This window comes from Rhipicephalus sanguineus, chromosome 4, assembly GCF_013339695.2.
Source record: "Rhipicephalus sanguineus isolate Rsan-2018 chromosome 4, BIME_Rsan_1.4, whole genome shotgun sequence".
In the NCBI taxonomy this organism is placed as follows: Eukaryota; Metazoa; Arthropoda; class Arachnida; order Ixodida; family Ixodidae; genus Rhipicephalus; species Rhipicephalus sanguineus.
Genome location: NC_051179.1, coordinates 23,343,372 through 23,368,615, shown reverse-complemented (window position 1 = coordinate 23,368,615; position 25,244 = coordinate 23,343,372). Strand labels below are relative to the sequence as shown.

Here is a 25,244-nt window from a genome sequence, read left to right as displayed (position 1 = left end):
CTGTAAAATAGCGTCTTGCTTCGGTAACATAAGTCAAAGAGCCAACAAGGACAAAGCTCCGTGAAATGCTGCCTCATTATAGGATGTGTACTACTCCGAGAATGACCGCGAATACTTGGTCCCTCACAGGCTCAGCAGCTGCATCAGCGGCGCCGTTTCCTCCACTGCTGCACGCCGCCGCATCGCTGGTCACCTCGCAGCCGGACAACGTGGCTGCCTTCGTCCCGAACCTGGCCATCCCCACCTACACCTACGTGCCGCTAGGGGGAGCGCAGTCACCCTCCAGCACTGCGCCATTTCTCATACCCGGTGCGTATACACATAAACGTCCATGCTCTAGCCAACTACTAGACTGTACGGTCTTAGGCGACATTCTTACCAGCGACTGACAGAAGTCCGTGACCGGTGATTGAGGAGCTATACTCGCGGTTACCGATATTCATTGAATGTCTTGAGAGGCTAAAAAAACATAATATAGCGGAACAAAACAAGGACAAAGAGAGATGCTCACAGGACTATTTAGTTGGGCTAATAGTTCATTATACTGACTGGTAAATGCGCGAGACTGGAAAAAATAGGCGATGTTTTATTCGTGCTTTCTGTTCTACCATATAATGTGCATAAATATACCTAGCTTTTTGTGACATATTATATGTATGTGTGTGTAAATGTGCTAAAAATCAATTGTACGTGTTGCCTCCGCGTCATTCCATGTGTTTATTTATGTCCATGTTACTGAATTATGTTTTGTCTTTCTCGTGAACGTATTTCTAGCAAGAAAACGTCATGTTCAATTGTTATTGATGTTAACCGTTTGTGATACAATAAATTTTTCTAAACACACACAACGAAGGGGCAAAGAAAGATATGCACTCTATCTTTCTGTGCTCTTATCTTGTGGTGTCCTATTTGCCAATTCCACGCATTTAACAGTCAGTTCGTAGAGAGTTTAGAAGTCGATTCGCGAACTTCTTTGCGTTAGCATTACACCGGATAGGTGGTGCCAAACAACATAGAGTATACGCTCTACTTCCCTGCTGGTGTAAGCTCTCGGGAGCGGTCTAATACTGAATGAACGGCCTTCTTAAATTTGTTTTACTCAAGGACACTAGGCGCAAACAATAAAACTTGTCTATAGTTGTGGTTGCATGAAACGTCACATAGCATCGGTACCGTTGCCCGGTAACCCGGTACTCCCCCTTCGCGTATACCAGAATACCGGACAAGATAAAAAAGTATGGCAGCTCCGCTACTGTGAAACCTGAGGAAATGCGTAGCACGGGCGCCCAGCGATTCCTGTTCGTAGAGTTCCCACTGCTCCGTTTACCAAAGCGTCCATGACGCCAATGTATGAGGTAAGCATGTAGGGTTTCCCCGACACCGAGTAGAATCTTGTGAGGGAGATTCGCAAACTCGGTGTACGACATGTGCGCTGCTTTTTGCTGCGCTTTATCGACTTCCTGCTTGTTACGACAGTTGAGATACGCGTCGTCTGCAGCGAGTTCTGTCAGGTCGTCTCACCCATGAAATTAAGTGACGCAGCGCCGGCAAAGCGTAGGGGGAGGGGCATCCGCTCGGCTAGGCGGCGGCGCCCTGTCTTGCGCGGCCCCGGAGTCAACCGCCGGTTTCCGAAACGTTATTAGCGATTTTTAGTTAATTACTGCAGTTTTATTCTTTTTGTCTTTTAACACGAAAGTGTTTTATGCCGGGGTCCACCAAGTACATCCGTCACGGATATGACGTTGATAAAATGGACGCCAACGGGTAAGAAAGAATAAAACCAAGAAAAAGATACCCCTCTGGGAATCCAACTCACGACGTTGTGGCCGCGACGGAAAGCGCCCGACTCCCTACCGACCGAGCTAACTCGGGAGATGCTAGACGCGGCGCGAACGCGCCTTATATCTTTCACACATTCTCTTCCGCGGCGGGCGGAGCGCGGAGGTGCCGCCGTCTGTGAGATGTGAAAAGAAGTAATGCTTCACGATCGACACTTACTCGCGCTAACTCCGAGATTGCACACGATATCGGAGGTCATGGTAAAAGCGTCTCGGTACCAGGGAGGTAGACTGGCCGCGTTGGCGTCGCCGAGGCACCCTTGACGCAGTTACGTTCTTTGCCTTTGGCTTCGTGTTAGCGTGCGTCGGCTCATCGGAGTAGTGCAGCTTCCACGTGCACCAACGGGATTTCTCCGCCGCCGACTGCTTCAATTGCGAGAGCACCGACTAACAAAACTGCTGCAATATGCGTTGCAGAAAGGACGTGAGTTCTACGGGCGAATGTCGTGCCTTGGTGGAGCGAGAGCAGCGCCTGCGAGACAGAGGCCAGCGGGACGCACGCGTTTGCAGCTCAGGCTACGAACCTCTACCTCCCGTGTTGCTGAAGCGCAGTGTGTGTTATGTATGCATGAGCACAGGCGTCGGCTACCCTTTACTAGAAAGCGCAAACCGTGCCGTTTCTCTCCTTAATTGATGACGCTTTGAAGAAGTGCATACCGGGTACAAGTGTTGATTATGAGCTTGTTGATATCATCCTTACGCGGGATTCGCGATTCGCTGTGTCCAAATATATGTTCACACCGTCAGCAACCACAACGGTTTAATCATGATCATGGACGTTAGTCGTCGCGATAGAGACATGCTGTCAACATGGGTGCATCCACGTCAAACGGTGCTATAGCTGCCAAACACGAATAGACATTGTACAAGCTCTCATATATCACTACACAATAAGCACTACTTCTGTGAAGACACGTTTCACTTTCCTGTTATACCGATTCCTATAACGGAGGGATCAGCCATGTTTTTTCATACCTCACAATAAAGAAAAAAAAGAATACTTCATGGGTATTTCTGTTAATTATAATATTTCAGCCCTTGTTCGTTCATTTTAACTCGGTTTTGAGCTTTGCTAGGCTTGTTAAGGCCTGTATTGAGCGCTTTACTATAAGAGGGATCACGCCTCATGGGATGCATGGATGGACGACAAGCCTGGCCCCTAAAGCGCTCCGCACTTAAAACCTCTACAAATAGATGCACTTTTGCAAGACGCAATGCCGAAAAAGGGCTTTAAGCCTCCTTTGTCATTCTATTCTGTGCTTGCTTAGTGCCTTCGTAATATTTCACTACCGTCTCAAAGTATTATTTTCTCACAAGAAGCCCGCAAACGTTCTTAGCTCGTCATAAACTGCGCTTCATTCAGTCGTTATCATTAACCGTATCCACATTTGTGTCTGGAGATTCTCACGAGGTTGGAGTTCAGTTGCGCTCGTGAATCGTGGAGTAGTTTAACTGATGTCCGAAGGTTAACTGATGGCGTTAACCTATGACGTCGTCATGACGTCGCAAATCGCGAAAATTTGTGACGTCACGTGATGGCGTGGTCACTTGAAATCCCCGCTTGTCGATAGGTGGGCCGATCCCGGAAGCACGTCAGGTGCAGAAAGCTTGCAATGTCACCGATACCGGAGGCAGTGCAAAACTACGCTAGATGCAGAAAGCTTTCGGGGGTGGGGAGATCAAAAAGATCACTTTCACCTTCTAGTCATCTTAGGAAAATGCATAAGGGACCCTGCGAGTTGTTTTTTTTCTTTCGCATTTCACGGATGCTAATGAGGGACTTATAAGCAACCGTTGCTGCTGTTACCGTTGTACAGTGATGTACGTGGGTGGCGTGCCACTGTACCCTTCGCTGCCGACGGGTGACGGACCGCAGTCCAAGGGCATGTGGCAATGCGGCGCCCTGCCGCTCATGCCTCTGTGGCAGCAACCGCCCGTCAACAGAGGCACTGCCAGCGGACAGGAGGCGACCAAAGCCGACGCCAAGACACCGGGAGCCCCGACGGGGGCCGCCACCGAAAAGCACTCCGACGATGCGCTAAGGAAGGTGAGCGGATCGAGAAGAGACGTTAAGGAACATAACATCGTTTCCTGGTGTTTTTGAAACTATGCCTGGCCCTGGGCTACGTAGACTCGCTGAGATTACAGTCCGCATATAAACCATCCGTGACAGGTTCGTCAGTAAGTGAGTCCATAGCGCTTAAAAGGCAAGATGCACATGCGCAAATTATCAAATGATTTTATTCTATAAACCTGTGGTACATAAAATGACAGCAAAAAAACCCACCACGTAGGTTACCGCACATGGAAACTCAATTTCCTGATGGGTGCATTCCCTATCATGGTGACCACTTTCACGGTGGCCACTTTTCAATGCCGGTCAACCAATCTACCATGGTGCCACAATGGGATTTCAACAAAAATTTTGTTGATTGTATAAAGCGACGTCAGTATAATTTTTACTAACTTTCAACAGGATTTTTCATAAGGGGGAACTTTAGGTGACGTAGCAAGGACAGTCTGAAATATATTACAGCTATGGATGACAAGTATCATCAAAACTGTCAATTGGGCGAGTTGGTGTACTTCCATCATGAACGAATACTAGCGCGACAAAAACGAGGACGAGAATAGAAAAGACAGACTACAGCGCTGACTCGCAACTAAATTTTATTCCGAAAAGAAGCTGAATAAATAGAAACTGGAAACCTAAGAAAAGAAACAACCAATGCACATGCTCAATGCGACAAAACAAACAACATCAGGCTATGTGGCTGATGAGACGTGGGCGTGATGCAAGCTATCCGTGAGGTATGATACTTCTGCATCTGATAGCGCTAATGAAGGCTGACTGATACAATTATCACCTTCCAGTGAAATGTAAAACACCACCATGATCTGCCGTGAGCACTGGTCTCTGTGGCAGTGCAAGATTTCCGTTTTATCAAAACAAGGTTTACAAGCACTTCTTTGACAATGAATGGCCAAATAGGAACCTGTGCCGTTTTTAACATTACGCGCATGCTCCTGGATTCTGACGTTTACGCACCGACTAGTTTGCCCAATGTAAAACTTGTTGCAACAACATGGAATTTTATATACTGCTCTGTAGTCTGTCTTTTCTGTTCTCGTCCTCGTTTTTGTCGCGCTAGTATTCGTTCAAGATGGATGACAAGTATGTAGTTATTGCGTAAACTAACGCTTATATCTAAATTTTTTTGGATGCACTGCCGCATTCTAACGCCGGGAACAATGTGCACCAGCGTCCTGCTCCATTCATTCAAACTGCAAAGACCTGTAGTGTTTCGCTTTGCTTCGGAATGGCCTCACGTACGCACACGAGCTTTGCTTTGGCGTCTCAGTGCGTAGCGGCTGATTTCGATGAAGACGAAATGCTAGAGACCCGTGTACTTGGATTTAGGCGCACGTTAAAGAACCCCAGGTGGTCGGAATTTGCAGAGCCCTCCACTGCGGCGTCCCTCGTTATCATATCGTAGTTTCGGGACGTAAAATCCCGACAATTACACTCTAATAAAAAAAAAAGAAGTCATTTGACTCCTTTCTGTCAGTTCTGACGTGCCACGTATACGACTCTCTTTAAAGAGACACGTGAACTTTTTCAACAAATCACTATACTCTCTTCGGAGAGTCGTGGGACCCAGCTGAGAGATAACGTGTCCTTTTAAGGCGAGTCATGGACGCGTCAAGTGAGGACTCGCCGAAAAGGGTAACGCACACTCTTTCTTCTTTTTTTTTTTTGGGGGGGGGGGGGGTGTTGTTAGTGCATAGGGCGTAGCGTTATTGCTGTTTTGATGGACTTTCTTATGCCGTTTGAGGCGCGGGACGCAACGCCGACTGCAGCGTCTCTATAATTAATGTTGAAAATAAGAGAACTGTTCATCAGCAAAATATGAACGCATGCCAACTAGCTCAAGTTTCCATTCTTATAAGAGAACTGTTTCTTCCAGCCCCTCCAAGAAGGGACAGACAAGACGAGCGGTCCGGCGACCATTACGGGCCTCGGCGACGGCTACGCCAACGGCAGACGGGGCAGCGGCGGTGCCAATGGCGGCACTGAAATGGAGGGTTGCTCGATGCGACCCTTCAAACCGTACTCGACGGGGTTCGGCAGCGGTCCCACAGCCGGAAGCACCAAGTCGGATGCGGACGACCGGCGCCACAGCCAGAGCACCGAGAAAGACATGCACCAGGACGACTCCGTGTCGCTCTCGTTCGAGTCATCTTTCTTCGAGAAGTCCGAGAACTCGGAAAGCCAGTTCTCTTCCGAGAAGTCTTCTGAGGTACGTCTATGATGCCTGTCCCGTTTACTGCATACAACGATCATTAGCGTAGTAGCGCGGAAAATATCCCCCCTTGTCGCTTTTCCACGCTATTACGCTTAAGATCATGCAGTACCAACTAACCCGAACTGCTATCCTTCTAAATAAACGGTGGCTCTCGGCACGTGTGGTGAGCAGAAAGCGCGGCAACACACCCACTATGTGTCTTTATCGTTCTGGGAAGACAACAACGATTTCCTTGTTCAGCGAACTTGACGTCTGCTGTTAACCGGTTACCGGAGTTGTAAACGCGAATGGCTGGATTGGTGGGTTGGTGGCGCAACCTGTTGGTGAGGAGGTCAATAAGAGAACCCAGAAGTCTTATTGCACGAACAAAATGTATTCGTTTGCTGGAGTAAATCTTCAGCATTGGCCTATTCGTTAACACGTAGCGGCGTTAAGTGCTTTCATTCAACAGGAATACCCATGAAACACTTAAACGTGTCTGAAGGAAAGAAGATGACTTTTAAGGGCTTCTTTTTCTTTGTTAGACACAATATTAATGAGAACTAACAGACAATAATACCAAGGAAAGTACACGGGGAAAGTAGAGGGGGTTAGGATATAAATGTGAAGCAGGTAAAGTGGACGAAAAGATAGCTTGCCGCCGGCAGGGACCCAACCTGCGACCTTCGAATAACGCGTGTGTGTAACGCGTGTCTGTAAATGTGTCTTTAAGACACTGTGACTAGATAAAGCGTTGCTGCTTGCGTCCGTTAACCCTGTGTTCCGTCAACGCCCGGTTGCGTATGCCTGAATACCGGACACGCTGAAGCTTTGTCTGAACTATAGCATCAGTTTGTTTACTCCGGTTACAGGACACGGACTCCGAGATGAAGGACCGCCGACGCAAGCAGCCCTCCCGGGCTGTGCTGCGCGAGCCGCACTGGACCGAGGGCGTATCGCTGACGGCGGAGCTAGTCTACCGGTACCAAATGCGGGCGCCCGACGCGGCCGACGTGCTGCGCGGGGACAGGGACAAGCTGCAGCGGATGCAGCAGCCGAGGTTGGTCAACGAGCAACTGTCCGTGCTGCAGCTCGAGTTGGAAGACGCGCTCGACGGCGAGCCCGCTGCAGAGGACGAGCCCATGAGAGGGGGTTCCAAAGCCTGCTCACCCTCCGCGGGACTCGGGTCGTCCAAGTCCGCGACGCTTCCGGACGCCACTGCAGAAGCCGCGGAAGCGCAGGGATGCGCCATGTACGCCATGGAAGAGGACGACCTCACGCAAGTGGGTGGGCACTTCCTTCTGTGTTGTGCATGTGTATTCTACGTAAAGCACGAGCTCACAGAAAGTGATTACATACAAAAAGATCTTGAAGCGGATAGTCGAACAGCGCGATGAGGACAAGGTCACCGAAGGAACGAATACAGCAGGACAAGCGCTGGCCCTATGGTATTCGTTCCTTTGGCGTCCTTGTCCTCGACGCGCTGTCTTAATATCTGCTCTGTTATGAACCAACGAGCTCTCATCAAGTTGTTACTAATCTTGAAGTGCGCTAGCACAAATATGAGAGGTTAAATTCAAGAACGTCTGGAAGTTGAGCGGATCGGCCGGAATTCATCACAGAGATGGTTGGCGTTTCAGCACTGACACCAGAGAAGAAAAGCAGGCAAGTTAAACACCGACTATCAATCATAAATACGAAGTTAACGTTATTCTTGCGGCTGCCAGCAAATTAAGGATGTTATGTGCCAACTCGCAGAGAACGAGACAACAAGCGAGCGGCAAAAGACCGCCCTGGTGTTTCGTGAAGCACACTGATGTGTTTACGTAATGCCGTAGAGGCGTAGTGCCACTTAAAGTGTTTGTGTACTAATCACTCATTCCAACAGCAGCTATGTTGGTTTTGTATTACAGTTTTCCTAATGATCACGTTTTTTTTTCTCCTCGCAGGAGATGGCAGCGAAGGAAGAACGCCTTCTCTCCTCATACGACCCTGACTTCGCTCTTGCCGACTCCGACGCTGAATTTTGATTGGTAATCATCGCGTTTCTCTCTCTCTCTCATTGGATCAAGTTCACCGCGCCTGACATTCCTGTGGAAGAACAAAAAGTAAAGAAAAGAAAAGAAGAGAGGCGGCCCCCTCTCCTTCTCTGTCTCGTCCTCCTACAAGCATCGCGCAGCGAGCATAACGGCCTCACGAACGGCGAACATTCAAGCTTCCCGTCCGCGCGCGCCGCGCTGCGCGCTCCAAGTGTGGTCGCACCTGTTCATCAACAACTGTGTACGTCTGTCCATATCTTCTCTGATCAATAAAGACCAGTTACCGCAATCTCGGGCTTGGCCTCGCACTCAGCAGTTGACAATCCTTGCTTCGGGGTTGTTATGTGCCATCGAGTCCCTAACATCTGGTAACGCCATGAGTCTATAGTAGTAGCAATAAGTAGTAGTAGTTAGTAGTAGTAGTAGTAGTAGTAGTAGTAGTAGTAGTAGTAGTAGTAGTAGTAGTAGTAGTAGTAGTAGTAGTAGTAGTAGTAAAAAACGCTTTTTTTCGTACACTTCCGTCTCTTTTTGCAAGACTTCTCGATGCAGTTACTAATAGCGCAGAATATTTACGACACAATAAATATTTATCCAGTTGTCCCAACTCATTAATGAGAGGCAATTGCGTGGCAGATTCTTTATTGAATGTAAGGTTTCTGGGCAAGTGGTTGGTTCCTCAGACCACTGGCCTTTGCGGCTCACTGGGCTTGGTCGGGCAGAGCCAGCTTGCTCTCCCGATCGCTGATAGCAAGCCAGGTCTCCCACTGCCAATTGAAGATTTTGGGCTTTTTAAGTACACCTATACCCCTTGGCTACGCCAGTGATGAGTAGATTCGTTACGTGGACGATTTCCTGCGTGTGACACTATTTGACGAAGATACGAAATAATGGGCTCGTTTATTTTTTAAACACAATCAATGAAACCAATAGACAATTAAATCAAAGGGACATTATTTAGTGTTTTTAACTGTAGTTTAATGACTATGACGTGAATTGAAAGGAATTAGATATATTGTGACGCAACGGTTAGCGCGACCTTTATTAGGCCCCGAAGGCACGGTGAAGCGACCACACCCGAGGCACAGATCACAATCAAGCCGAGTTCCCACTACAAATGAAGATGACGAACACCCATGATGATGACCATGTACGAGGAGGGTAGATGTGTCTAATGAATGCCCACACTAACTTTCCCCCCCACGCGAGAGCGGTCATCCTGACCGCGGGTTAAAGCGAAGAACGCCTTGCGAAAGGCTTCATGCGTGATACGTGGACTATCTCTGCAGCCCGGCAGCGGCGGTCCGCTGGGAGAACAACGGGTGCCACGCGATAGTTGACGGGAGACGTTTGCTCCAAGACCGTGTAGGGGCCAATAAAGCGTAGTTGAAATTTGTCGCACAAGCCAGGAGTGCGAATGGGTGTAAGAAGCAGCACTTCATCGCCAGGGCTGAAGGACACGGCGCGATGAGAGGCATCATAGTCAAGCTTGCGGTCCTCTTGCCTTGCTTCAGTGTTGACGCGAGCCAGCTGGCGGCAATGAAGCAGCCGGGACACGTATTCTTCGCTGGTGGATGGGGATGGTTTAACAGGCGCAGAGAAGAAGGAAACGTCGAGGAAAGAAGAGGGCAAACGACCATGGACGAGGTAGAATGGCGAGTAACCTGTTGTGCGCTGTACGGAGGTATTGTACGCGAAAGTCACGAATGGCAAAATTGCGTCCCAGTTTCTGTGATCCGGTTGGATATACATGGCTATCATGTCTGACAGCGTACGATGAAAGCGTTCAGTCAGCCCGTTCGTTTGAGGATGGTAACTGGAGCTTGTTTTGTGGGTGGTGCCGGATGCCTTGAGCACTTCGTCAACGAGTTGTGAAAGAAATGCCTTTCCACGGTCGCTCATGGATGCACACGAGGAGCACCGTGACGAAGGATTAGGGATCGGAGTATAAAATCAGCAACTTCGGGAGCTGATGCGGAAGCCGCGGAAGCTGTTTCGGCGTAGCGTGTCAGATGGTCGACAGCTGTAACGATCCATCGATTACCGGCGACAGTCATAGGGAGTGGACCAGTACAGATCGATGCCAACTACCTCAAATGGCTCCAGCGGACACGGGAGTGGTTGTAGTTGCCCGCTTTGAGCTGATGTGGGAAGCTTTCGACGCTGACAAAGGACGCACGAAGCAACGTACTTCGCTACACTAGTGGACAAGCCCGGCCAGTAGTAGCGACATCTGATGCGATCGTACGTTTTCTGAAATCCCAAGTGTCCAGCGGTCATGTCGTCGTGGTATGCCTTGAGGACGTCAGCTCGAAGAGAGCGAGGTAGAACGGGCACCCAGCGTTGACCATCAGGATGGTAGATATGGCGGTACAGGACGCAGTTGTCGAGCTTGAATTGCGTCAGCTGTCGACGAAGACGTGCGTTAGGGGGCCGCGAAGTCCCGTCAAGGCGGTCCATGAGGCGGCGACAGTAAGGATCAGCGCGTTGGTGAGATAGCAATGAACCACACTCGTTCAAAGAAGTTGGGCCCATAGTAGCTAAGGATGAAACGTGTGAAGAAGGGACGGCCGAGAACTCGTCGCGTGCGGTCGTGGTGGTGTCGTGATACGGTTCCGAAGGAAGCGGGCAGCGCGAAAGCGCGTCGGCGTCTTGGTGTTTCTTTCCCGACTTGTACGTAATACTAAAGTCATATTCTTGCAGACGAAGAATCCAGCGACCAAGGCGGCCAGATAAGTTCTTGAGTGTCGAGAGCCAGCACAATGCGTGATGGTCTGTAACCACAGTAAAGTGGCGGCCGTGAAGGTAAGGTCGAAACTTCTGTATAGACCAAACGGCGGCTAGGCATTCCTGCTCAGTGATGGTATAATTCTTTTCTGCAGGTGTCAGTACACGGCTGGCGTATGAGACGACCCTCTCGCGTGAAGACTGATCTCGCTGTAGCAGAATACCACCAATGCCATGACCACTAGCGTCCGTATGCAGGAGTGTAGGTGCGGTTTCATCGAAATGGCAAAGGACTGGTTCGGACGTGAGGGCACACTTCAGATGGACAAACGCCGATTCACATTCAGGAGACCACACAAAGGGAACGCCGGAGCCGAGCAACTTGTGCAAAGGCGAAGCGATTGAGGCGAAGTCTCGAATGAATCGGCGAAAATAGGAAGCGAGGCCGAGGAAACTGCGCAAATCTTTGGCTTTTTCAGGACGCGGGAAGTGCTGGACAGCGGAAACCTTGTCTGGATCAGGACGAATGCCGTCCTTGCTTACGATGTGACCTAAGACTTTAATTGTCTTGCTCGCAAAACGGCACTTCTTGGTGTTCAGCTGAAGGCCGGCGTTGGCAAGACACGTGAGAACTTCGTCCAGACGTTGCAAGTGCTGATGGAATGTTGACGAGAAGATAACAATATCGTCCAAATAGCACAAGCAAGTTTTCCATTTCAGGCCTCGCAAAACGGTGTCAATCATGCGCTCGAATGTTGCTGGAGCATTGCAAAGGCCGAATGGCATGACGTTGAATTCGTAGAGGCCATCTGGTGTTGAAAACGCTGTCTTTTCTTTGTCGTCCTCGTGCATGGGTATCTGCCAATAGCCCGAACGTAGGTCTAGACTTGAGAAATACTCGGCACCCTGTAGCGAATCCAAGGCATCGTCTATGCGCGGCATGGGATAGACATCCTTGCGGGTGATGTTATTAAGGGCCCGGTAGTCTACGTAAAATCGCACCGAGCCGTCTTTTTTCCGTACTAAAACAACGGGAGATGACCAAGGACTCGCGGAGGGACGTATGATGTTCCGTTGCAACATATCGGCGACATTTTCTTCAATGGCCTTCCGCTCGGATGAAGAGACGCGATATGGTCGACGGCGTACGACAGAAGTGCCATCCGTCTCGATCCGATGCGTGATAATGGACGTTTGTCCCAAAGAGGAGGAATGGGCATCAAACGATGTTGCATGCTTTTGTAGCAAGGCAAGCAACTCATCTGACTGCGATGATGTCAGGTCGTGACTGATAGTCGCAGCGAGAGCAGACGTGCCCGGGGAACGTTCAACAGAAGGAGGGTCAGAGGACGCCGGCACGAGCGGAACAACAGAGAGAGGATGGGATTCCGTGACGCAAGCCATTGTGGTGCCTTTAGGGATGAGAATTTTCTCAGACGTCTGGTTTGTAGCGTAGAGAAGTCCGCAGCCATCGTGGAACCGCACTATCCCTGAAGCAAAGGCTATCCCTCTAGCGAGACAGCGTGCAGATGGCAGGACAAGCACGTCCCCACAATCGATCACGTCAGAGGCGATGATAACTATTCGTTGATGACCAGGTGGTATCTCGGTATCCTCCACAGCGAGCAAGCGAAGTGGCTTGTCATCCACAGAAAGGGCATAGTCGGTTTCCGTCATGTGAAGAACACGTTCTCGACAGCAGATGGAAGCGTTTGCCGTAGACAGAAAATCCCACCCTAATATAAGCTGGTGGGCACACGAACTCAGCACGGCGAACTGTACATAATGGAGAAGTCCATCAATGAAAACACGAGCGGTGCACATGGCGGAAGGTCGAATGGCGTCCCCTTGAGCAGCGAACAATGTAGGTCCATCATAAGGGGTGGTGACTTTCCGGAGACGGGAACACAAAGAGCTATCAATAACCGATAAACAAGCACCAGTGTCTATCAAAGCGTCCACGTATAAACCTTCTACTAAAACAGATACCATATTATACGGACGCACTGGAGGAATTTCTGTCTTGTCGTTCAATGCAGCTTTTCCTCCAAAAGCTGCATAGGTTAGTTTTCCGGGCGATGGTCGGTGAACTGCGAAACAGGTCGCAGTGGTGACGTAGAGCGGCGAAAGGGCGACGGTGAGCGGCGTCTAGTGGGGCGGTAAGTTGGTGCCGTCTCGGATGTTGCACTTGGGGATGGAGAGCGACGTGGCGGCGGAACGTAAGGACGGCGTTGAAACGTGGCCCCGGCGGCACCATCATCCCGTTCGTAGGCGTCGAATCCACGGCGCTCGTCCTGCTGACGCTTACGACAAAAGCGTGCAATGTGGCCACGATACCCGCAGTAATAGCACACCGGACGAGGCGATCGCCATGTTGGGTGAAAGGGCTGGCTAGGTGCACTCGGTGTCATCGAAGCCAGGTGGACCGGCGTCGAGTGTGCAGACATCGATTGCACGACGCCTGGTGAACCAGCGACGACTTGTCCGTACGTTGGCTGGAGTCGAGGGGTCAGAGAGTTCACATACGCTGGAGCGGCCATGGACGCCAATTCCTCCTTGATAACGTCACGCAAAAGAGTGCTGGAGGCGTGAGGTGGACTCGGGGTCGCTGATAGGCCTAGAGATTGCAGCTCTTCCCGTATAATCGCGCGGATCATAGCACGCAACGAGGGATCGGCGGTGGCGGTGTTGTCAGGGCTATCCGGCGGCAACCGCTGAGACTCGAGTTCCTCTAGGCGTTGGCATGTGGCAACAACGTCGGCGACTGTGGTCGGGTTATGTAAGGCCAACGCATTGAAGGCGGTAGTGCCGATGCCTTTCAGTAGATGGCGAACCCTCTCCGATTGGGTCATGGAGGTGTTGAAACGGCGGCAAAGAGCAAGCACATCCTCAATGTATGAGGTGTAGGATTCGCCAAGTTGTTGCTTGCGAGTGTCCAAGGTCTTCTTTGCGAGGGCAGAACGAACTGCCGGAGTACCGAAAATTTGGCGAAGTTGTTGCTTGAAATGGGTCCAGTCCGTGGAATCAATTTCGTGATTGAAATACCACGTTTTCGCGACGTCTGTGAGGTAGAAAGATACACGGCGAAGCTTGGCCGGATCATCCCAGTTGTTTGTTGAACTCACTCGGTCGTAGTGGTCCAACCAATCTTCCACATCTTCACCACGAAGTCCGGCGAACATGGGGGGGGGGGGGGGTCACGCTGGTGGCCACTGATAATCCAGGGTGGATAGGCCGCGGTAGTCGGGGCCGTGGAGGTAGATGCAGGTGCGCCGGTTGGCTCGTCCTGAGGCATGTTACCGGACACCTGGTACAGACGGCGACCTGAGCGGAGCTCCAGGAGGTATAGCAGGTTGGGAGAGGCGGGAAGATCGATGAGCAACCTCCACCACTTGTGACGCAACGGTTAGCGCGACCTTTATTAGGCCCCGAAGGCACGGTGAAGCGACCACACCCGAGGCACAGATCACAATAAAGCCGAGTTCCCACTACAAATGAAGACGACGAACACCCATGATGATGACCATGTACGAGGAGGGTAGATGTGTCTAATGAATGCCCACAATACCACTGTAGGGAATTACGTCCAAAAACCACGACATGAATATGAGGGATGCCATGGTGGAGGGCTGCAGAAATTTCGAAAATCTGGGATTATTTAACGTGCACGTAAATCTAAGTACATGGGTCCCTAGCATTTCGCCTCCATCAAAATGCGGCCACCAAGGTCAGGATTCGATCCCGCGACATTGGGCCCAACAGTCGAGCACCCTAACCACTAGACCGCTGCGGCGGGCAAAGGGATAAAAGTGTACTCGAAAGTGGATTCGAAGGTTGTGTGTTTGAATCCCACCGACTAAAAGGCTCCTTTTTTCTCGACTTCAGTTACTTTCGTTTCATCTCATAATCATTACACTAGAGTTAAAGCAAACAAACAAATACCGTCCCCTATGCTTTCCTTAGCTTAATTGTTTTTTGATTTCATCATTTTTACTAAGAGTCTCACTAACGGCAATCGCGTTCTACAGAATGCGAAAGGGGTCCTGTAAGAAAGCGTCGTTTTAAAGAAAAGGGAGCGAGGGAAAAGGAAAACACTTCGCGAGAAAGTATCACACAGGCCGGCGAATGCAAGGCCACTATCTCGACAAAGAAACAACTTGGGGCGATCCACAGCACGTGTTTATTGCGTCACGAGTTGTGGCTGGGACCGGGTATATATTTTGGTAACGCGAAGTGGGCTCCGGTCCAAAGGGCGCATGCGGCATAGTATGCAACGGCGTAGAAGCTCGCCCGCCGTGGTCACACCGAGGGCATTGGATGAACGGGTGTTGCTGCGTGGTCGAGACGTCGACGGCGGAGGTGAAGGAGGTACCATTCTTTGTACACTGCACGTTATTTCGGCGGGCTTTTGTGTTCTTATCGCGCCCTGTGCTGGCCATGCATGCGAGGCATGTGACCAGTTGTACCGTGCATTCTGCGGGCCGTGCAAGGTCAGGTCAGGTGGATGGGGGTAACGGCCGACGTTCGGACACGAGAATTCCATGCCGAATCAAGTTTGTTTACTGCTAACTTTAAAGCGGCACTGAAGTGGAACAATGAATTAGTTCAGACTGATATATTACACTCTGAAAACTCTATTGTGGTTAATTTCACCATCATAGGCTCATTAATAGAAATAAAAAATCAAGGTAATAGTTTCATTTTGAAACTTCGCGCCGAAATCTCCGCACTTGACGTCATGCATTCCAAAATGTTTTACTCCTATTTCGGCCACATTGTCTCAACGAAATTTCCTTAAACTTTGTATCTTGAGTGTATGGCTCCCTAAGAAGACAATGCACTTTATGTTTACCGATTATGAACTACGTAGGCACTACGCCGTCAAGTTCTCTGACGCCACGATCATTGGCGTGGGGATTTCGATGTGGCGTCGCCACCCACATTTTCTTTTTGTGCGTTCTGTTTATTACCAAGCGTTATCTCGTGGCAAGCGTGGCGATTTCGGCATTGCGAAAGAGTAGTTTACTGATACGAGAAAAATCGTGTTTCTCTTTAGTGTCCATTCAAGGCTGTACAACATGGAAGTTCACGGCATTCAGGTCGTGCACACACACGCGCGCGCGCACACACACACACACACACACACACACACACACACACACACACACACACACACACACACACACACACACGCACGCAACCTTGGCAGATCCCTTCCCAATATAAAGAAATCTGCAGTGTGCCACCAACAGCGGTGCCAGCGCGAATAATATCTGTGGTTTTATGTGTCAAAACCACGATGTGAGTATGGGGCATGCCGTATTGGAAGGCTTCGGAAGTTTCGACTATCCAGTGTTATTAACGTGTACTGACAAAGATCGCACAGTACACGGACCTCTAGTGTTTCGCCTCCATCGAAATGCGACCGCCGCTTCCAGGATCGAACTCGCGACCTTCGGGTCAGTGACCGAGCGCCGTAACAGCTGGGCCACCACGGCGTCTCCGACAACTAAGATGTGAGCGCGGAACTGCTATATTTAAGAACTGCGGGAACCTCGCCCATCGCCAGGCTGGCTTGACACGTGCTGCGCACCAGTGACGTGAGTGGCCCACTCTCGGGCTTCAAAAGCGACATATTTGCACAGCGCTACGTAAATGAGGACGTAAGAAAGGACACAACACAGGCGCTGACTTCAACTAAATTTTATTATTGTAAGCGCGTGAATGCCCAAGCCACACGAAGGAGCGTTTGTATAACAAAACACAAGAGGCAGTTCGTAGCATGCGCTGTGGGTGTTGTGTACTTGATCCCGTTATCCTGTGGTAAGAAGTACGTTGGGAAAACGGGCAGATGTTTGAACGAGCGTACCACAGCTGTTCAAGGTCATCTCGGCATACATTGCAAAGATTGTGGTTTCAAGCCAGAATTTGAAAAGTGCGCCGTTGTCGCGAAACACCGTGAGCAGTTTCCCGGGAAATCATAGAAGCTAAACAAATGGAACAGCTGGGTGACCTCGGTGTAAGCATGCCATCAGTTTCCCTAACGAAAAAAGGAAATCGCGTAATCTGGTGGTGATGCAATAGGTTTGTGCGTTTGTGCTCATGTGTGCTGGTGTTATCAGCTGTATATATTTCTAGCGTTTTCGCTAATAACATTTAGTTGAAGTCAGCGCCTGTGTTGTGTCCTTTCTTGCGTCCTCGTTTACGTAGCGCTGTGCAAATATGTCGATTATAAATCACCAACTAGCCCATGCTGCCGTTCTCTCAAGCTTTAAAAGCGGCAGCCGTGACGCGGGCCGGACAGTCGGTGACGGAACGCCGTGTGCGCGGGAGGGGTATGCCCCGCCGGGGCCAAGGTTAGGGGCGAGTGCGTGTGCCCACGTTATTGTATCCTGTAACTTTCGAAGAGTTTTGTTAGTGTTATTAAACGCTTATTTTTGAGTTCGACCGGCCAGCATCACTTCCTTGGCAGCACGAAGGCGCGAACCCTTCAGAACGTCGTAGTTAATCTTTCTTTTCTTTTCGCGTCGTAGTTATTTTCGTGTACTCTCTCTTCGAATTGGTTCATACGTTTGTATTATGCTCCGATAACCCTACCATTCAGATAGTGGAGGTTTAGATGCTGTTTTTTTATATATACAAGCGATCGCCGATATCGTCTTAGCCTTTCTTCCCTTTCCCCAGTACAGGGTAGTCTGGCAGGCTCAGCCCTGGTTAACCTCCCGGCATTTCTTTTATTATTCTTCTATCTCCTTCAAAACGCCGTGACAGACGTATAACACCATAGGTAAGCATTAAGTACACACCGGTACATTATATCTGACGAGAAACAGTTCACAAGATACGCACACAAACACACACACACAGACAATATTGTTATGTGCCGCTTACACGGAGGACGAAGAGGAGGAGGACGGGTTCGTTGCTGTTTCGCCATCTTGGTTGTTACCTTGATCACTGCGATTGTGTGAATATTGTAAATACAGCCTTCTTCTGCCGTCTTCCCGTAACAATATGTGTGTGTGTGTGTGTGTGTGTGTGTGTGTGTGTGTGTGTGTGTGTGTAGAGAGAGAGAATGAGAATAGAAGAAAGGCTGGGAGGTTAACCAGGGCTGAGCCCGGTAGGCTACCCTGCACTGGGGAAGGGGGAAGGAAAGTTAGAGAGGAGGAGAGAAAAGTCACTCTTTCATCCGACGTAACAGTTCCGCGTTTGAGATCACAAACGGCCAATCAGTCCGGTATCCTTGAGAAAACGCAACAACGCTTTGGTTGCCTTTCGGAATTGTGATGGGTAGCCACATGGTCCCGATATCTTCTCGACAGTGAAAGCGCTTCCGTCCAGTTGATTTAGAGCAGTACGGAGGTGAACCTCTGGTTTGAGTGTGTGTGTGTCTTAGGCGCACTTGGCGGAAGCGTAATTTGATACTGCAGGTCACTGAAACATTATCTAAAAAAAATTCGGCAGATCCCACGCATTGTGGAAATCGATTTCATGCGAAGCAGTCAGCGGGCACATTTATGCTGTATTTTATGGCTTTGTGCCAAGCGTTGCGAGGTGGATAGACGTGTTCTTGTAAGTGTGCACACCGTGGGCTTACCAGGCACGTCGACAACAATGGCGTTTAAAGGGTAACTTATGGTGCGACGTAACGTCAGCCCTCACGTTAGAGTACACACGTCAGTATTATAGAAACGAAGCAGTGGTGTAGGCAGAAATTTTTTTCGGGGGGTGAGGGGGCACCTCCTTGATCCGACATTGGGTCCGGGCAGATAAGTGGGGTCGAGTGTCATTTAGTGCTCTGTATCCCATGGGGAAAAAGAATTTAGCGGGTTGCACGGGCCCGGTGTGCCCCGCCCCCCTCCCGTATACGCTCCTGAAACTGAGCGCACTTTACGGTACAATCATGAGAATATCACACGCGAGTTTCATTAATGTATTCCTCCGGGGTCGAGCAATGCTCCAATATAGCTTGCTGAATCGTAAAAATACCAATGTAATGTTTATTAGGCTGCTATAAAAGCCGACCCAACACTGGAACCCCAGACGTTAATCGGATATGACGCATGTATCGTAGGAGTATATATGTAGTGTTTATTGCTTTCTTGTGTTGCCAGCTTGCTCTCTCCCTCTTTTCTCTGTGTTCTTATGCTTGTATGTATGCGAATCTAATAAATAAATAAATAAATAAATAAATAAATAAATAAATAAATAAAATTAGATGGCCAGCACCACAACCACAATTGACGTCGCACCGACATTAAGACTGCATAGGCTGTTTTTCCAAAACAGTTTATAGGCCTGGCGTGGCTCTGTGGTAGGATACCTCATTGAGACGCAGAATGCTTGGGTTCGATTCCTGCTGGGTTCCCAACTTTTATTCCTTCCATTCGGGTCTACGCTTAACGCTCCCGCATTTAAATTGCCAATGTCTGTTCTCGCCATTCCTGCGTAGATATAAACTGTCAATCACCTGTGGCGCATACCCTTACACCACGGCCCGTGGCAAACGGGTATGTGCCACATGTGTCTGGAGGAAAGGGTTTGAAGACGTAGGCGCAAGTACTTTCACGTTATTCATGTCATGACCCGACAGTCATACTTGTCAAATCCTCTTACCCTCCCATGCCAATTTTGTTCTACGCCAAGTTAAGGAGGCGATCATGTGAGCACCCAGACGTAGGCGGGTGCTCTCATAGATAGATAGATAGATAGATAGATAGATAGATAGATAGATAGATAGATAGATAGATAGATAGATAGATAGATAGATAGATAGATAGATAGATAGATAGATAGATAGATAGATAGATAGATAGAAACACTCAAAGTGCCGGAGGGTCGCTAAGAAATGCATCACATTTAAAATTTGAACAAGAATTGATTGCGCTACCTCCAAATTATATATATATATATATATATATATATATATATATATATATATATATATATATATATATATATATATATATATATATATATATATATATATATATATATATATATATATATATATATATATATATCGTAAGTGTCGTCCTGTGTCAAACGGCAGCGAGTTTCCTTCCATCAAATTATATTGAGAGCGTTCCTGCCTTTAACGTGTATTTAAACATACGGCGTTATCACAGTCGACCGCTGTATAAAAGCTCTAGTCTATAAAACAACACCTTAATGTGCACGCTTAAGCGTGCGTCATACAAGTGTGCGTCGTTTCAGCTGGCTGCTTTCTTGGGAGATGCGCGGCCGGTAACTTTCCGAGACGAAACGTTAAACAAAAGAAAGCGTTCTTGACCAAACCGGAGAGCGTTGTATGCAAGGACACCGTATTGATAATTTTGCAATAACATTGCTTCGAGTCATTAGCGTATAGCGTGCTGGCTGTTCGCGTTGAAGCAGTTAGCCGCATTAATGGGCGATGTGCCATCCCGGAGAAATCATTCTGGTCTGGTGCCACGTGAGAGTCAAGCGCTTGACACGTGCCCGTCGCTTGTTTACGGCAACGTGTGCGATGCTGCGTGACGGTCTGAGAGCCAATCGTGCACGTAACGACGCGATCCAAGTCGTCGGTCACGTGGCCTTTGTAAGAGCGTAATAATAACGCGAACGGTGCCGTTCTCGGATGCATTGCCAAGGGCGTTCATGTGTTGGTCCCGTGCATATGTAATGGCTGTACACGCAACGCAGCAGCGAGCGAATATGACACCCTTTTTCTCTGCGCGCGCGCGGAGAAAAAGGGTGTCACGACCTCGAAGGTAGTGCTAGTGACGATGATTCCTTCATCAAATAGCCGTATGTTGAACCAAGCAGAAAACCAGGTTAGAACTCATTAACGATAATATGACTTCGAGAAACGTCTAAACGCAATAAAAATAAATCGACTGCAGGAATGCTTCTTGGAGCTCAACTTAAGTGCAACTTTCGTATTGGGTCCGAGTGTGCACTTATATGCGTATCAAAGTACGAATGTGTGTCTTAAAGGATGCGTTTGTGGTGGTCGTTGTGTTTGTGGGCTATTTTGTATACGCGTGAATGCGGCGAGTGCTTAGCGCATTCGTGTTACGCGAACAGAACGAGTTGCTGCGCGTTATCACTTGAGGGCGTCGAACTTTGTTTGCACGTACACGCCCATGAAAGGCACTTGAACATTATTTGTGAATACCCGCCGATATTTATAATGCGCATTAGAAGTTAAAGTGATCTCACTGTCGTCGCTGACTCTGCTGGTCCCAGCGAGCTCGTCTTGATCTGTTCTAGAAAACTCCGTGTTTAAGAAGCGCAGTATTCATATGCAACTTTTAATTTTGTTACATATAAATTACGTTAACGAAGTGCGACATATTTACCCAGTGTTAGATAATGTTATAGAGGACGAGATGAAGAGTGCGCAAATGTGGTTGCTCGACATCCTTCTGTCGGAGCTTCAAATGCACATGTCTGCATTGGAAGCGTCAATATGAGATTATCATAATCCTGTGCGATGACTCGATCATTGTATCACCAGCATTACGACGCGTAGTTCTCATTCCTTATCTGCATACCTGGAACAACATGTTGACCATCGAACGTGCCACCATTTAAGTTTCCTTTTTTATACATGTGCCATTTCATCTTACCTCGGTGCATTGCGCAGACGGGGCACTGCAGAAAAAAAAAATAGAGAAGATGTGAGATCGTGGCAGACCACGTAAGTGCATTTAATACAGGAACGGTGCCTTCATGGAAATTCGGTTATGTTTGCTTGGCTTACAGTCAGATTGTTCGGCGAGAAGTCGGCGCGATATATTCCCCGCTACGCAAACGCATACGACCTCACAAACAGGCGCATGGGTGCGAAGTATGATGTACACATGACAACGCAAACACATTCGAGGACACATACACATAACTACAGCAGTATTAACGTAACTTGGCTTATTTCGAATATTCGCAAACAATTAAAAATATATTCGTTTTTGAGAAACAGCGGTCAAGCGACTCTAAGACCGAATCCGGTATAAACAAAATTTGAGTCGATGTTCGTTTTTTTTTTTAATATTCACGCACACCTCCATGTACGTGAGGTGAGATTATTTTAAATGCTCGCATTTAGGGCAGGCAGTTCTTGGTTTCCGTGGAAGAGCTCAAGGAAACGAAGTGTGGATGGCACGATTCTGGACCCCTCACTGGTCCCTAGAGAGTAAGGGGGCAACTTTGCACGAAACGTGACGCGACGACGTCTGGCAGAGTGACCCGTTCACCAGACCGAGAACGACGCTTGCGCGAAACTTCATCGCTCTACATGTGTGCAGTGCTGCAGTGGTTCGCGGGTCAACGTTATAGGGAAGCGTATGTTGGTGACAGCCATATGCTAGGGACAGCGACAATTTGCAAAACACCGCTCTTTCACATATCATTACGTCACGCGCCACGCCTGTCGTTAAGCATTTGTCTGACTGTATTCACGGTTGTCTTCGCTCACTTAAACTGTCAGACCAACGGAATGAATGAATGAATGAATGAATGAATGAATGAATGAATGAATGAATGAATGAATGAATGAATGAATGAATGAATGAACTTCACACGCTTGCGAGGTCATCGAGTTTATTGTCGAAAGCAGAAATCAGCTAGCCAGCATTGTGTTGTGAACAAATTACGAATCATCTGCAGTACTGTATCTACTGTGCTATGAGAGACCAGTGCGCTGTCTCAAGAACTTAGAAGAAGATACCTTCATAATTTGCAAGCTGTATGTACATTCCTACTCGCAACAACAGCCATTTCTCATCAGAGAGAGCGAACATGCCATTTCAAGAACACGATGTTTTAAGAAATGATGAACAGCTCTTACCAACTAAATTCACAAAGCTCTTCCTTTGTAAATGGCGTTTGTCCTTGGCCGTCCGCCGTCGTTAATGATACCTTTGTAATTACGATTGTGTCTCATAAGATCTTACGATTACCTTTAACGCAATAGCTTCTTAAATAGGGGCCTGCCTTGGTTCTTGCGAGCTACTACAGCAACCGCTCTTCCCTCCCTTGCTTTCTACAACGCTGCACGGTTTTAACGCGATGGTGCGCGCGCAGTCGATCGAAGGCGCTGCGCGTTTCCCGGAAGCCTGACCTCAAAAGGCCGTGCACCGGCCGCGTTTACAAACAAGCACGAGCGAATGTCCGCAACGAGCACGCGCCGGCGTCCTTTACGCACGGACTGACCGTCGTCCGTGGATTGTAGAAGTCGGCGAGAAGTCGGTCGAAACGACGGTCGTCAGGAACCCTCTGGCGGCCGGTGAAATGTCACGCTATCGCTAAACGCGCTCGAGTGCTCGCAGAGACTGCAGCTGTAGTCGCGCGCAGTGGAACCGGCGAGGCTGGCTACGATGGCAGTGCCCATGGGAGAGTCCAGAAGCAATCAAGTGCGCTACGTGAATAGCGCACTTGCCGGTATATGATACACATACCGGCAATGGCTAAAAGGACTCACATTTATAGGGACACTAAAGAGGAAAAGAAAATTTTTCTCGCATCAGTAAATTACTCTTTCACGATACCAAAAACACCACGCCTGCTGCTGGAAGACGCTTGGTAAGCGAGAAAACACGCTAAAGGAAAATACGGGTGGCGCCGCCCCCTTGAAGTTCCCGGACCAGTCGCCTTGACATCATAGATTTTGACGGTGTCTACTAGTGCCTACGTAGTTTTCCATAGGTAAAAAGGGAGTACATTGTCTTCTGAGGGAGTCCGAGATTAACATAGCAAGTTTCAGGAAATCTCGTTGGGCCAATGTGGCCAAAAAACGAAAAAGAAACCACACATGAATTGAAATCCGTGACGTTACCATCGGAGATTTCGGCGGCAAATTTAAAAGTGATACATTGACATTCATTTCCTCACGTATTATTAAATATTAAACCTATGGTGGTGAAATTCAGAACACCAGAATTTTCGGAATATAATTCACCAGTCTAAACTAATTGGTTGTTTCCCTTTAGTATCGCTCTAACCATCCAAAAATCTAAGGAGCGAACGCTGTGTCAGTGTTAAAACGGATTGTGGACACGGAGTGTTTTTCTTTTGTTCCCGCTGAGGATAGCAGATACATTAATGAAGACAGATTTCAGTCAAGTTCGAGTGAGGGTTTTACAATCTCGTACGCTTTGGGGAACTACAACACTGCGCAGAATATGTTCTGCGTTTATGGTTATTAAGTGCGCATAACATTTCTTTTTATACACCCGTTTCGTTGAACATTTGTGCAACAGGAGACTCGGCGCAACGTCAATTAATGCAGAAGCCTCGACCGCATATAAACTTGACAATAAAAACTGTGGAATTTTGGTCCAATACGAAAAAAGGGAGAAAGACAGCACAACAGAAGTCGGCGTTCCTTCTCTCCTGGACCTCGTTACGTTATTAATGTTTTATTTATCATTTTGCGTTGCTCAACGAATGCCCGTTCTCTCTATCATGTTACTTGAACGTTTTACCTGTCTGCTTCTGGTTATCGTAAGTCTTATGCCCTATATCTAGCTCCTTTTTAAATATTGAAAACTTCATTCTCGTCACGATGACCGATACCCTCATAGTGCGGTTATGCTTCACGATTCTTGAGATCATATAGTTAAATTGTCACCTTCAAGATTATTTTCTTTTGACGTACGTCCTTCTGTCCTGTATAAGTACTTGAAATGTTGCACAACTTACAATGGTTCTCGTCTGCGCTTTCTTAAACGCTTCCACATTGGAGAATTTATACAGAAGCCTTGCCTTGTCACAGGCGGTGTGGCATCTCGTCACGAAGGGTGCAGCTTCCTCTCTCGGAGGCGCTTCCGTTTTAACTTGTTCCACTTCGGCGTTCCTGTTCCTATCACCCCTTCCCCCTTCCATTTCCTTCTTCCTTTTGCGTCAGTGTGAATCCACCCTAGCTAGTAAGCGGCGACCAAATTATGCAGTGGCATCAGTACCGCTAATTCCGAGGCGTGGGAGAAGCCGCAGGAGACAGCTTTATTCAGTCAATTTGGCTTAGTGAGGGATGGCTACCAGGGACTGCGTTTCAGCCACCGGGCCAAGTCCCTTCAATGGCAGCAACTACAAATAAGCACCTACACTAACCCTGTCATTATGAATCGCATTTACCCTGATTTGGATACAACCAACTCGTGCAAGTATTGTCGTAAAAGGGACACACTAGCTCATATTATCTGAGAGTGTCCAGCACTATAATTGCCAAAACTAGGGACGCGGCTTCCAATGAATACAGCGCGTTGGCGGGCCGCGCTGCTTAGCTCAGGACTGGACTACCACCTCTGGGCGATCCAGCAGGCCGAGGTAGCTGCTGAGAGGCACGGTCTCTCGGCCGGCTCCTAGGCGGGAACCTG

The 25,244-nt window shown here is 48.6% G+C and overlaps 1 protein-coding gene across 1 annotated transcript in view; it reads left to right on the top strand.

Moving 5' to 3' along the window:
- The window catches only part of LOC119389605 (period circadian protein), a 40,238-nt gene extending 31,786 nt beyond the window's left edge, over nucleotides 1–8,452 (top strand). Inside the window, exons 18-22 of the mRNA XM_037656952.2 lie at nucleotides 130–309; nucleotides 3,656–3,885; nucleotides 5,807–6,139; nucleotides 6,997–7,407; nucleotides 8,074–8,452. Coding sequence (XP_037512880.1) covers nucleotides 130–309; nucleotides 3,656–3,885; nucleotides 5,807–6,139; nucleotides 6,997–7,407; nucleotides 8,074–8,154 — 1,235 coding nt within the window. The 3' untranslated portion in view covers nucleotides 8,155–8,452. The remainder of the gene's footprint in view (nucleotides 1–129; nucleotides 310–3,655; nucleotides 3,886–5,806; nucleotides 6,140–6,996; nucleotides 7,408–8,073) is intronic.
- Nucleotides 8,453–25,244: the final 16,792 nt, after the last annotated feature.